The 14514-nt window shown below is 42.8% G+C and overlaps 1 protein-coding gene across 1 annotated transcript; it reads right to left on the bottom strand.

Moving 5' to 3' along the window:
* Positions 1 to 6243: 6243 nt before the first annotated feature.
* On the bottom strand, positions 6244 to 7792 carry LOC147893860 (F-box/kelch-repeat protein SKIP20-like). Its single transcript, XM_087386293.1, has one exon. It carries the CDS (start codon positions 7645 to 7647, stop codon positions 6475 to 6477), a length of 1173 nt encoding a protein of 390 aa, XP_087242419.1. The 5' UTR covers positions 7648 to 7792; the 3' UTR covers positions 6244 to 6474.
* Between the last annotated feature and the right edge of the window lie 6722 nt (positions 7793 to 14514).

Below are 14514 nucleotides of genomic sequence, written 5' to 3'. Positions count from 1 at the left end.
AGTAGCCAAAGGATCATGGCACCAAGGGGAGGTGTTGAGAGTTGTGGTGCCATGAGCACATATTAGAGGCTAAGGTATGGTATATGAATGTATTAAAGTAGCCACCCTAGGATGTGGACTACATGATGTGGAGATGTGGATCAAGGATATCCACAAGGAGAAATGTGGATCAGAGGATCCAACTAGTGTTGACTATTCTAAGGGCTCTCTCTATATAAGAAGCCTATCATGTATTGTTAACATAGCACATTGCAATAGATTGAATATTGCCTACCGTATGTCTCTCTCATGGAGTTTATTCTATGGTTTGATCCCCCTTGATCTTTTGCTAATTCCATGTTGCACTAGGAGAGCATGATCTGCACTTTCACAGGGGAGTGACTGCCACTTTACAAGTGATAGCAAGAGAATTCCATTGGCCTACTATAAGAAAATATCTGGCTAAGTTTGTAGCCGAATGCATCACTTGCCAGAAGATCAAGAGTTACAAAGGAAAGACCCCAAGATTACTAATGCCTTTGCCTATTCCTACGCAACCTTGCGAACAAATATCTATGGATTTCATAACAGGTTTTCCTACTACAGCGAATCAAAATGATATGATTTGGACGATAGTAGATCACTTTAGTAAGCAAGCTTATTTCATCCCATGCAAGAAGACTTTAACAGCTCAGCAAGCTGCACATTTATTCATCAAGCATATCTTTGTTTATCATGGCTTGCCAAAGATTATAGTGTCTGATTGAATTCAAAGTTTTGCAGTAATTTCTGGACTGCATTATTTCATAATCTAGGCACTACAGTTTGCTTATAGTAATACTCCTCATTCTGTAACTGGAAGAGCACCCTTAAACATTATCTATGGGAAGGTTTTACGTATTCCTATCACACGATTGACCCATAGAGTGGAGGCAGCAGATGCATTTACGCATGACTCTCAAAATTCTCAAAGAGGTTCGAGAAGCCATTGAAATCGCTCAAGAGAAGTACACAAAATAAGCTAATAAGAAACGGAAACACATGCTTTTTAAAGAAGGTGATTATGTACTTCTTCAGATTGAGAAAAGAAGACTGAAGAGTGTTGAGAAATGGCCAGTAATCAAGATATCTCCACGTTTCTATGGACCATTCAAGGTGATTCAGAAAATCAATGATCTAGCTCATAGGCTTGAATTACTTGATAATTGAAAAATACATAATGCTTTCCATATCAACCTCTTAAAGCCCTTCAAAAGACCTTTACCTATTCATCCTGTCTATGAAGAGGCTCCATTGATTGTTGATGAAGAAGAAATTCTAGAACCTAAATGCATTATTGATCATCAACAGACCTCGACCCGAGACCTCGACCCGAAAAGGAATTGTCTATACTAAATACTTGCTCAAATTTAAGAATCATCCGAGAGATGATGCTCAGTGGATGCATGAGCGGTTCTTTTGAACTTTTCCAGACCTCATTAGTTCCTATAATCAAACACGCAACTGAGGTCAGTTGCAAGCAAGAGGGATGTTACGGAAATTATATCTATGATATATCTTGCTTTGGACATTATTATTTTAGTCAAGTGTGACTATGGCAAAGTACTCCATAGGAGCGCATCGGACGCGACAGGGGGTCCTAGTGGATACTTTGTGTGGTTAGTTAGGGACGCCTGACTAGCTTGTGTTTTGCCATGCTAGATGGACGGTATTGTGGGTGATTCCATGTTAATACTGATGTTGCTAGTGTTATTGGTGTAGTGCTTGATTATTGTGCTTTGAGCACGGTTATGTTGGGATCATTGATTCGGTGATTCGTTCAATCGATTGTTAATAACTAATGTAATTGGCGGCTTGAGTATAGGTGATGGAACTCATAACGAGGATTGGAGTTAGGGTACCGATCGAGGTGTCGCACAGCGCATTTATATGGCCATGGGCCAATTTTGTATTTGCTTTATTATTGCAAGTTTGAGCAATATATTTTGTAATGGACATAATTCATTTTTGGGCCCTAAGATGGCTATGTAAAGCAAATCCCTCATTTTGGAAGAGAGGGATAATTTTGGCTCCTTGGTGCTTTTATGAAATATCATAAATACTCTAGATGAGGAAGCGTGAGCCACTCATATAGGGGGGGGAAGATTGTACCCAGTCTGTTGTCACTTTTGTGTTGTGATTGTGTTCTTCTTCTCCAATTGATGAAGTGGTCACTGTGTGTTGAAGATAATTACATTTTGGTTTCACTCGTTTTGTCAACATAAATCAAAATCCTGTCACATAAGTCAACAGTGGGTAACTCACCTCCTTGGGCTCTTTCCCTATTTTTATATGCACATAGAGCATCAAGGAGGACAAGTGGAGGGTTGGCACACAGATATCTTGCCACCGCATCATACTTTCCTGTTATGAACTATTTCCCTTGGACTATGCACAACCATCCATTCAATTCACAAATGGGTTACCCACATGGAAGAGTTGACACATCAGTAAGCTTGCCACCACAACCTGAAACCATATCACTCCTATTCTATATAACACAACCATCCATTCAATGCACACATGGGGTCACCCACATGGAAGAGTTGGCACATGAGTAAGCTCGCCACCACAACTTGGAACCATATCCCTCCTATTCTATATAACTCATGCCACTTAATATTACACACATTACAAATAATTGAGAAATAATCACAATTGCATTGGTCTTTTTTTACCATTCACATTCCCCCCACTAGACATGGAATGTATAGTACTCCTATGCCTAGGTCAATTCCATAAGCTCTTTCCTACATGACTATCACAACTAGTGTCCAATTGAAAAGTGACCGTTTCCATAGCTACTTTTCTACTCCATTGTAGAGTGCCAGAGCCTTTACTCAACCCTTACAAGAGCGTAAATCTTGTCAAGCACCTCTTGGACCGTCTTCACTCAACCTCTACAAGAGTGCCCACCTTCTTATAAGCCACACAATGACCTAAGATGCCTCATATTGACATCCACACCTCCCAGCATTCATCAATCAAGTGATATGAATCCTAGAAATCACCTTCACATCACTTTTCAATGCATGGTATTGAATGTAATAAGCTATCCATATTTATGGTATTCTATGGTTCCAATAAGAAAGGTTTCTAGGCCATATCCACAAACATCAGATGTTGCACCAAAGTACTCAAGAGTCAGCTAAACCCCTTGGGTTTAGCTGGGATTAACTTCCTACACATTTTCCTCCCCATATAGACAAAGAGCACCAAGGCATTTAAAACATGGTCCCAATCATGTTGCAAGCCTTGCTGCACTTGATTATACTCATGAAACAATGTGTCACATCCATGAAATGAAAAGGGAAGAAAGAGAAGAGAAAGGTTTCAGTTGTTGTGCATCATTCTAGCTCCTTCACGATCAGAGAAATCAAGAGAGGATAGCGAGTTTCCTCCATCCTTTGTTGCATTCTTCTTTAATATCATGCATGGCATCTTCCATAAACCATGATAATGCCTCAGTTAGTTGATTGTTGGCTGTGCACTGTAGTTTTTCTACAGCTATGGGACTCTAAGCATCAATTGGAGAATGGAAAGTGAGTTGATGTGTGGTCCTACTACAAACTACCCACTTTGGAGTACCACTTTAGAGTGAGTTGATGTGGAGCTTGATCCTACTAGAGGCCACCCACTTTGTGTGAAAGTTATATTCCTATTGGAACCAAGTTTTATGTTGCTTTTTGTATAAGGATAGTGTCATAGCTAGAGATAGTTATGTTTGTCCCTTTCAATATTGCCTTTTTTGCTCCCAATAATATTATTGATATTGTGGAGCTTGAAATTTAGTAGATTTAACATGGGTACTTAAACTTAATGAGGTATGAAAGGCACCCAAGATAAATATTTACGCTTGTGATGCAATAGAATGACTCACCTTTCCACCTTTTTAGAGCAAGACCATACAAAGACGGTTTATCCACCTTGGGCTAAATGTGCTTAGATCTAGTGATCTTGCCAAATGCAAGCAAGAGCCTATGGTATGTTTTATGTGAGATGGGGTAACCTAGGGGAGCTAACCCTAAAGATGAGATGACACAATGTGGCTATCAGGATTGAGATTTTAAAGCCTGTTCAAGCATGATAGTGGCTTAGCAATTCTGCAAGGTTGATCTCAAATCAAGGTGTTCATACAAGTGGTTTCTTCAGACAATTGATCAACAAACCCTTTTTCTGCAAGGAGGGGCTCAAGAGAAAACTAACTCCAATCATTACCTTGAATTGGTTGTAGCTCAGAGCAATTCTACATATTATAGTCTCAAAGCAGAAGAAGGGCCGAGACTCTTGGAAAAACCGGTAGCTATAGGTAAAGGGACCTCAAAATCATTCCACCATGACGTTCAAATTTATAAAGATTTCAAATCTCGTTTGAAATCCACTGCCTCATGAAGAGGCTATTTGTGTCCCCCCCAAGTGACTAAATCCTTTATTTGAATAAGCTATTTTTTGGACTACGAGAGGACAAATTTCAAATTGTCTTGAGAAATCCTTTATTTGAACAAGCTATTTTTTGGACTACGAGAGGACAAATTTCAAATTGTCTTGAGAAACACAGAAACTGGTGATGGTTGAAACAATTGTTGGAGAGAGTTTAACAAGGGCTTAACCGATTATTGAAGTGAGTTGATGTGGAGCTTGGTCCTCCTAAGAGACATCCCACTTTGGAGTGAGTTGATGTGTGGTCCTACTACAAACTACCCACTTTGGAGTACCACTTTAGAGAGTAGATGTGGAGCTTGGTCCTACTAGAGACCACCCACTTTGTGTGAAAGTTATATTCTTGTTGGAACCAAGATTTGTGTCGCTCTTTGTATAAGGATAGTGTCATAGCTGGATAGTTATGTTTATCCCCTTCAATAATGCCTTTTTTGCTCCCAAGAATAGTATTGCTATTGCGGAGCTTGAAATTTTGTAGATTCAACAAAATTGGGTACTTAAACTCAATGAGGTATGAAAGGCGCCCAAGATAAATCTTTACACATGTGATGTGTGATGCAATAGAATGACTCACCTTTTCACTTTTTTGGAGCAAGACCATACAAAGAGGGTTTATCCACCTTGGGCACTCAATAATGACTTTCATTAGGTAAGTTTCTTTAACCTTATAAATGTGCTTAGATCTAGTGATCTTGCCAAATGCAAGAAGAGCCTTTGGTATGTTTCATGTGGGATGGGGTAACCTAGGGGAGCTGAGATGGACACGATGTGGCCATCAAGCTTGAGATTTTAAAGCCTCTAGTGGGTTTGCAATTCTACAAGGTTGATCTCAAATCAAGATGTTCATACAGGTGGTTTTCTTTCTGACAATTGCTCGACAAACCCTTCCTCCAAAGGAGAGGCTCAAGAGAAAACTAAGTGTGATCATTACCTTGAATTGGCCATAGCCCAAAGAATTTCTATAGATTAAGCAAAAGAAGGGCCGAGATTATTGGAAAAACTAGTAGTAGCTGTACCTCAAGATCAGAATGTTCAAAAAAAGATTTCAAATCCGGCTTGAAACACAGGGCCAGGTGCCTCATGAACAGGCTATTAATGTCCCCTCAAGGGACTGAATCCTAAATAGCCTTTATTTTTTGGACTACGAGAGGACAAATTTCAAATTGTCTTGAAAAACACAGAAACCAGTGGAGTACTACAAGTACACAGGGGTGTGACGTGTCCTAGACAAATACTTGGAGAGGATGGGTGCAAGGACTTCCTGAAAGGGCAAATAGTACAAACGCCGAAAGCAAATCTTGTAGTCATCGTTCTTGACATGCATGCAAAAAATGCAATGTGCATCTTTTCTTGTGTGTACATCAACGTGATTGCATTCACGGGTGCTGGCTGTGTGGCATATACGCTCTCTCTCTCAAAGGACTCTCCGCGTTCCTATAAGTGCCTTACGTCTTGACCTGTGCCCATTCTCCGCGCCGTAAGCTGCTGCACGCTGGAATCACTTTTGCAAAACAAGACTGACGCGACGCAATGAAAGCCGTGTACATCTCCCAGGCCTCAAATTCCCCCTGGAAGTATGAGAGTCCAAGGCAGAATTGAGCTAGATGTCATATGTTGAATCAACAAAACTGCCATGACTCCAGCGCTCAAGAGCGTGGAACACCTCTCTCTCTCTCTCTCTCTCTCTCTCTCTCTTTCAGCCAAAGGTATCACAGGACTCTGCTTGAAGCTAGCTTCAGCTCTCTCTCTCTCAACGTTACCAAACCAGAGAATGCTGATCACCCATTCAACAGCCATTTGGTGGCCAACAAGCGCAATAACCAACACAGCCCTACAATTTCAATCAATTTAATCAGTTCCTAAGATATAACACATCTCGGAGCACAATGACAAGCTCCCTGGCAACATAATTTGATGTCCAGTTCGCCCTGGGTTTCTGTCGTCCCACATACATGGGGCTTGCTGCTAACCAATGTAACATGCAGCCAGACAAGGCCTACAAGTCCGAAAAACTGATCAATTCCTAAGGTAACACATCTCCGAGCACATTGACAAGTTCCCTGGCAGCTCAATTTGCTGCCATGAAACTCTGTTATAGGGATAATCCAGGTCGCCTCTCCAGATGTTTAGGTACCGGTTGTCCCCTTGGCAGATAGTTGCATACACATGGGGCCTGCTGCCTTCAGTAACTACTAAAAAACTGTGGGCACAAGTAGAATCGAAGACCACCTTCTTTCCGCCTTCCCAGCGCCAGGCTTTGCCACACACTTTTCCATTAAGCGGCATCCATTTCTTGGTCTTTGTATCAAACCTGCTGATGACTCCGTCTCGAAGGTCGTGGTCGCCCGCTAGAACCCTGCTGCAGCTAGCCAAATCGCAATCCCAATCGGTCCACTTTCTAGCTTGAGGATCATACACTCTCCAAAAACTCACCAGTTCTCCTCTGTCCGCAGTGCAGAAACCATAGGCAAGAACCTGGTTACCCGCAACCGCGAGACCATTGAAATGGAAGGACCGAGAGAGACTAATCCGGGGAAGCAGGTCCCATCGGTCACTCTCGATATCGTAAACCTCCGGAAACGGCTCTTCCTCCGAGCCATTGTGCGAGGATGAACCCCCAACGACGTAGATTTTCCCTCCGACAGATTTAGAGTAGAAGAATGCTTTGGCCGTCTGCATGCTCCGCCGTTTCTCCCACCGCCACAGCCCCCCTCCCAGGTCAAACAAGTAGACATCGGCACTGACAGCGTCGGTTCTAGGATCCCATCCGCCCATGACCAGAATCTTGCCGTCCACGCACGCAACACCGCAATCATGGAGGATCCTGAGCGGGCGAAGGGCGGGGATGGGCGGAAGCTGTCTCCACTGGCGGGTGCGTTCATTGTAAATGGAGAGGGCGTGGGGCTGGGGCATCCACCGTTGGGTTTTTGCCTGCTTAAAGTACAGGGAGCTGGCGAGGTCAGGGAGCTGGTGGACGAGGATGAGGCCTTCGTCGGGGGGGATTTGGCGGGTGAGAGAGGAATAAGAGGAGGGGGAGGAGAGGGAGAGGAGCCAAGACTTGGAGAGGGAGAGGAGGATGGGGCGGGTGTGCCAGGGGAGGCGGGGGAGGATGCAAGAGAGGACGATACAGTTGGGGAGGCCAGGGAGGAGGGAGTCGGGGGGGTGGAGGAGGCGGGGGCGAGGGGACATGGTAGGGGAGGAAGGAAAGGGAAGGATATGGCGATGGAGAAGCTTGGCGATGGAAACGTAAGCTTGGCTATGGCGATGGAGAAGCTTGGCTTTGGCGATGAACAAGCTGAAGCTTAAGCTTGGCTATGGCGACGGGAGCTTAAGCATTGCCTATGGCGATGAAGAAGGAAGATGAAGAAGAAGACAGTATGTATAATGTGTGTTAAGACGCACACGACAAATTCCCAACGGCCCCGCACGTGCCTCGACTGCACGTGCCTCACACCCTGCCACGTCCCCTTGCCATGCACATCCTGTGGCTCTTGCCTTCTCACCCTGCCACGTAACACCTGCCACGCATGCCGTTCTTTGCCACGCTTGTCTACGCCACTGTGTCTTTCGCCACTACGCACGTTCGCCCCTCTGACAGAAGACGCGCTTTCCGTGCGTGGACCTCTTACTTGCCGCTCCCGTCCCGGCCTTTCCACTGCGACCTGGACTCGCGCTCCTGTTTGCCTGGAGGCCAAGATTCTCTTCCTGACCTGCCAGCTGGATACCCACGTGTCCAGATCCTTGATACCAGTAGATCTCGGTCATAATGATTGACCAATGCCGCGTGCTCAGTTGCCGTGGCTGACTGGCTGGCGGCTGGCCGGCCGTATGCCGGAGTCGGGTGTCTGATATGTCCCTCGTCAACATTTTGATGCGCTTAATTTCCTAAAAGCACATGTTCCACCTTCCTAGGCCTCCCCTTAATATATATTATATAGTTTAATGGAGCTTCTTGAGCCTTAATCATGAGCTTAATTTTTCTTTGCCGTATGACAGCAAGAAACTCCTTATAGCTGCTTATGCATGGCATTCAAAGCCTTGAAAGCTGTCATAAAAACCTCGGAATTCGTGCTGTAGTTCCACAGAGATTTAAAACTTATGCTACAAACTGTTGCTTAAGATCCACCAGCAATCATGTGCTTAATTTCCTAGCTTAATATCCAAATAGTTTTATAGGAGCTCCTCTTAATATCCGGAAGACTCTTATTTTGACCTGCTTAATTTTCGAAGAGCACATTTCGAATGGCTTTAGCGTGATATCTAAATAGTTTTAAGGGGGCTCAAAGACTAAGAGTATCAATGAAGCCAACAATGAAAACATGCATTAAGACGTTCAATCCACTTACAAATTGTTTAAGAGCTTTCAAGTCTTTCATTCTCACTCAAAAGTCAATTTTGTAGGCTGGAATCTCCAACATTCAGTTGAGCATCACGGGAATGTGCTCTAATCCATTCAAACTTCATGCCCTTAACCTCCTCGTCCATGACAACCACCACAACTATGAAACTCCTCGATTCCTTCCTTTTCCTCTTTATACAAAGTTGAAAAGTTCTCTTGCAAACTTTCAAGCTATGCTCAATGACTCACTCACTCATTTTCCTAGTCCCCACTTCATACTCCTTTGGGAAGGATCACTATATGCAACTTCAAGTTTCTTGATACACATGTTTGACACCTTCAAACACACATGCTTGCATGCTTCCTCCATTTAAACTATTATTGTTTCTACATTCAAAACCTAGTGAAGAAGCATGCTCGCTTGGCCCATTGATTTCCCCATCTTCTTTCACCCTTTGTGTATGTTGTTCACAATGGGGATACTAATGGCATATAGAATTCCCATCTATTTTTTGTGACATCTATCCTCATGGCATTCTCTTACCTTCTCTTCCTCCAAGTCCATGATGTGCATCATTAATGTGTAGTTGGAAGTCTCTTTTTGAGTACAACACCTTTTACAACCACAACATCTTCCTCTACAATGCTCCTCAAATGCAATGTGTCTCAATCAAATACCTCTTATAAAAAGTTGTAACACCACCTACTCACATACACCAACTTTTGAAAACAACCCCACAATTGATACCACTATATATATGTCACATGACTCGCACTCCCACAAGTACACATATATATAAAGACAGTTTTTAATACCACACAATCCACACATTAGAGCTAGGCTCCCCTTTACTATGTGTGTTTGTTGTGTGAGTGTCCCTGACGCTTGTGCATGTGTGCACACATGCACACACTGCAAATATATGCGTGTATGTGTGCGTATCTGTGTGCACACGTGTGTATATATATGTACACGATATACGTGTGTACAGTGTCCACATGCATACACGTGTGTGTGTGCGCGCGTGCGCGCGTGTGTGTGTGTGTGAGAGAGAGAGAGAGAGAGAAGAGTCATCTTCCTCTCAATACATAAATATCTCCATGAATAAAGTTGTGGTCCTCTCACGTACATAAATATCTTCGTGAATAAAGTTTCATATTTGGCACATGATAGTAGTGTGGTGTTTAAAATCATTTTTTATTACCACTATAAAAAACAAAGTTTGCCCAATCATCTACTTGGCAACATGAAATTCTAAGGACATGAAAGCCAACACACTAGAAAGCTTGTGTCTTTTCTTTATAGTTACGTGGTACACCATTGCAAAAAGACACTGATTGCAACATATACATCCATTGATTGTGCCATGACAAAATATAAATTTCTCTAGGATATTGAGCTCCTACCTTTAATACACCACAAGGCACACAAGCCTTATCGCATGAATGAGTGCAATGATGGTGATGGTGTTCAATCCTTCACTGTTCATGAATGTTTCCATTCTCTCTTAATGGCAAACTAATTAACATGGTTTTTGGCTAGCCCTCTGGGTAGCCTTAGCAACAATGCAATTTTGGGAAAGCAGAAATTAGGCATTTCTTGAAATTTTTGAAGTGCATTTTTCCTATTGACTCTTCTTCACTGGGCTTCAATGCAGACTTTAAAGTGGTTGAGACTCTCTCTCTCTCTCTCTCTCTCTCTCTCTCTCTCTCTCTCTCTCTCTCTCTCTCTCTCTCTCTCTCTCTCTCTCTCTCTCTCTCTCTCTCTCTCTCTCTCTCTCCTTCTTTATCTCCTCAAGTCTTCTTACACATGATCTCCACCTTTTCTCCCACACCCTCCCTTCTCTCTCTCTCTCTCTCTCTCTCTCTCTCTCTCTCTCTCTCTCTCTCTCTCTCTCTCTCTCTCTCTCTCCCCTTTATCTCCTCCAGTCTTCCTCCACACCATTTTCACTGGATTCCCTTGTGTTTACTTTTTTTATCTTGGGCAGGCCTTATGAATGATTGAATATCATTCACCTTGTTTAGACATCTTTTGGAATGTAAGACTTCTAAATGACATGGTTGTAGACATTTTTTGGAATCTAAGTCTTCTAAATGACAAACGCATCTTCTCCTCCTACATTTTAATGCTTACAAGATATTATACTATGTAATATTCAAGTCCTCTACACACAAGGAGCAAATTATCACATCAATATGCATGCATAAATTCAAAGGTTCACGATCCCATGTAGTTGCATGATTTGTTGATTGCTTCTCATGAAATGAGCATGAAATACATCAAATAGTTTCAATTGGGTTTGAACCTCCATCTTGCTTTCACAAGAATAGTTGGATTAGAACCTATGGACCCTGCCCAAAACTAGCAACAAGCTTGTTGTCTAGAGACTTCCCTCTTGATCAAGATTTTGTGTTCATGCATAGTATAAAAGTAAAAGCTACAAATCCAAGGCTTTCAATGAAGAGCTTGTAGCAAGACAAGCTGTAGGTGCAACAAAGGCCCTACAAACATAGAGTAAGGTGGGGAGCTTATAGTAATATCACTTAACAATCAATGCTTCGCAAGCATGGCCTTGTAAAAATAAGTATGAGGTGGTTTATTGATGTAATATCCTAAGCTTTTTGTTCATTATTGATGTACTATACCCTTTGTTCATTATTACTAACTCTTCAAGATTTACGAGACAAGGGCCCTTTCACCAGATTATGATAGTGGCCTATGACCCTAATAATGGCACATTTCTACATATGAACACACATACACATGTGCAAATACGATACTTTTATGAAATGCATATTCATATGTATCATACTATATTAGTGAAAACTTGAATGACCACTTAGGTGAAATGCATGGAGAAATGGAGAATGAACATTTGTTTTGGAGAATGTTAATATGTACCGGTATCTATTGGAAAAAGGACATGTTTTGGAGAATGTTAATGTGTACAATTATCTATTAGGAAAAGGACATGTGGCTGGACAACTCTAGTGCATGTGTGCATGTACGCGTATGAGTGCGTGCATGCTTATATCTGCATTTGGTGCATGCCACCGGGGCATGCCCACACATGTGGTTTGATTGAAATGGATTCAAATAATGAAACATAGTCCCCTAGACATAGTTCAATGTTGTGGTTTCATTAGAATTGTAGTTGACACAGTCAAGCTAATGTGTCATGGCCTCGAATTACTTGACTCATGAACAACTCTTCACTACAATATTAGTGCAAAGAATCCTATAAGATTCTTGTTTGGACCTTTTCATAAATTCATTTCATGGGCCTTAGGGATGGAAATTGGTTCTCATGTAGCCATTTAATTCTAAAGACTTTCTTTTTTCTTTTTTGATAAAATGCCGGATGTATTAGGGGGGGGTCAGTCCAAAAAAAAAACCCTGATGTATTAGGGTTTACCTTCGTGACCTCAGCAAGATCTTGGAGAAGTGTGAGCTTGTCAGCAATGGGGCCATGATGGCAGTAGAGGCCAACTTTGTGTTGGGATAGGTCTTAGCTTAATTAGCATAGGCCAGGGCGTTTAGCCCTTGAAAAGGCCCGTTTTTGTATCAAAATTCTAAAGACTTAGAATAAGACTCCTTATAGGTGGTATCATGCCATATCATTGCAATGCCATGAATCAAGCAATGAGAAGGTCATTTATCCATATCTTGATAGCTAATTATATGTCCATAGTTAAGTAAGGGGAATGGTTTTAAGTTCTTTAGGAGCAATTGTCATTGAGGTCCGTGCAAGGAGGGTCCAAGGCTCCATGACTTTCATTCTCGATCCTTTGGGAAGTCATAAGTTCACATAGTTTGTGTGTCTAGGTGGCTTCACTTAAATAGGAGAAAAAAACAAGGTGGGGATCCCACTAAGGCCCTGCCTTTTGGAGTGACATTATAAGTCTAAGTATAAGCTCCATAAATATTTCCAATAAGTTATAAAAGGGAAACGATGGGTGTAAACTGGAAGGAAAGGAAAAGAGAAAAAGCAAGTGAAGGTGAAGGAATATGGGGAAAGGTGGATCAGTGAAAGAGACCTATGTGTGGTGGAAGGACCATTAAATAAAAGTGGAGAGGTGCCTATTTTGGCAAGAGTAATATAAAGGTGGTGTCATACAAGAGACAAAGAGAGCCTCTATCTTTAGAGAGAAATACCTAACAAAAGACAAAACCATTTAGGATTTTCACAACAAAAGACAAGAGCATTTAGGACCTCCACAAGCAAACAAAAACCTTAAACCCTAAACACATTAGAAGCTCTTAAACTACTACTAACACACACTTAAAGCTCATACTAACCACAATTTGGATGGTCAAATTGACCAAATGAACTAACTTCAAAACTATGGACCTAAAAACCAAGACATCCCTTAGGACCCTTTGGAGGGCCCAAAAAGAAATAGATCTAAAGGAAGGCATCTTAAAAGGATAGAATTGGTTGACTTAAATCACTCACGCATTGGAGTTAGCTTTTCCTGGCTCCTAGAATTGGGAACGCTCCTATCGTATGCGCGCGGCTCCTACAAGAAAAAACTGTGCTTGAGTTGAGAGAGGGATGAAGAGATGACGATGCAGTATGTCTAAGGTTTTTGAGGAGGTGCTATTGTGTGACAAGACGAGCGAGCCTACCCTATTGCAATCTGACGGTGCGGGCAAAGACCCGAATGGATGTTCGGTGGTCGTTCCCAAGAGTTCCCGCTCTAACGAGTCTCATGAGAAAGTAGAGGAGTCTTGCTTGTATGCTGAAGCTCTATCTGGTGTCCCTCATGAGAGGTTTTCTTCTCTACCGGAAGTGAAGGTGGCTACTCTGCTCAAGTAGGAACTCGAGCGCTGAGCTAGGGAAGCTGAGAGGAAGGGGATTTTGGATGACAAAGTTCATGCGATTGAGTGCGAGGTCCCAATCGACTTGGTTAGGCCTGAGCTTGAACGACTTGCAAGGGGAGGGGTGTACCTGTTCTTTACAGGAAGGGTGCCATTGTTGGGTGAGCTCAGCCAATTCCTCCACTCAGAATGTGCTATCTTGGCTTCGTAGTTCTCAGCCCCGTTTGTGGGAAAGGGCTTCTTTCTGGTTCGATGCTTCTTAGAAGCGGTCCAAAATACTTTGGTGTCCAGTGTTCTTGTGTTTGAAGGGGCTATGGGGCTGGCGATTCCCTAGAGCCCTTCGTTTAGCGTGGAAGAATTTCTGTTCCACGAGTGCCTAGTTTGGATCGAGTTCCCGGGTCTTCCTACCTAGCTGGGTGAAGTGATTCAATGGATTGCATCTTCGTTGGGTAGGGTTCTGTTCGTTCCACCTCCTCCGAAGAGAGATACGGGTGTTTGAAAAGCTTGGGTTATGTGGGACAGAAGCTAAGAACCCCTTAAGTTTGTTCGAGTGTCCTTTTTGAGTAGTGGAACTCTTCACCAACGGGTTCATTTTGGGCCTTTCCCAGATGCTTGTTACATCTGTAAGGAGACAGGCCACTTTGCGAGGCAACGTCCCAAGAGGGAAGAGAACACAAAGCTTGCCAAAGGGCCGATGGAAGGGGAAGCAAGAGATGCCTCAGGCTCCAAGCTCACGAGGGCTGAATACCCGAGTTCTGAGGTCTCAGTGGAAAAGACTTCCGGTGCTAGGGAAGCACCTAAAATCCAAGTCCAAGATCAAGATAAAGTGCGGGCTGCTCCACGTAGTGAACAGTCGTTGTAGGCAGAGCCCTTGGGTGAGATGTCTTAGAGGTTG

The sequence above is a fragment of the Dipteris shenzhenensis genome, chromosome 15 (assembly GCF_047967505.1).
Source record: "Dipteris shenzhenensis isolate YYH24624 ecotype China chromosome 15, Dip_SZ_1.0, whole genome shotgun sequence".
Taxonomy (NCBI): Eukaryota; Viridiplantae; Streptophyta; class Polypodiopsida; order Gleicheniales; family Dipteridaceae; genus Dipteris; species Dipteris shenzhenensis.
This window is presented reverse-complemented; position numbering and strand designations above follow the sequence as displayed.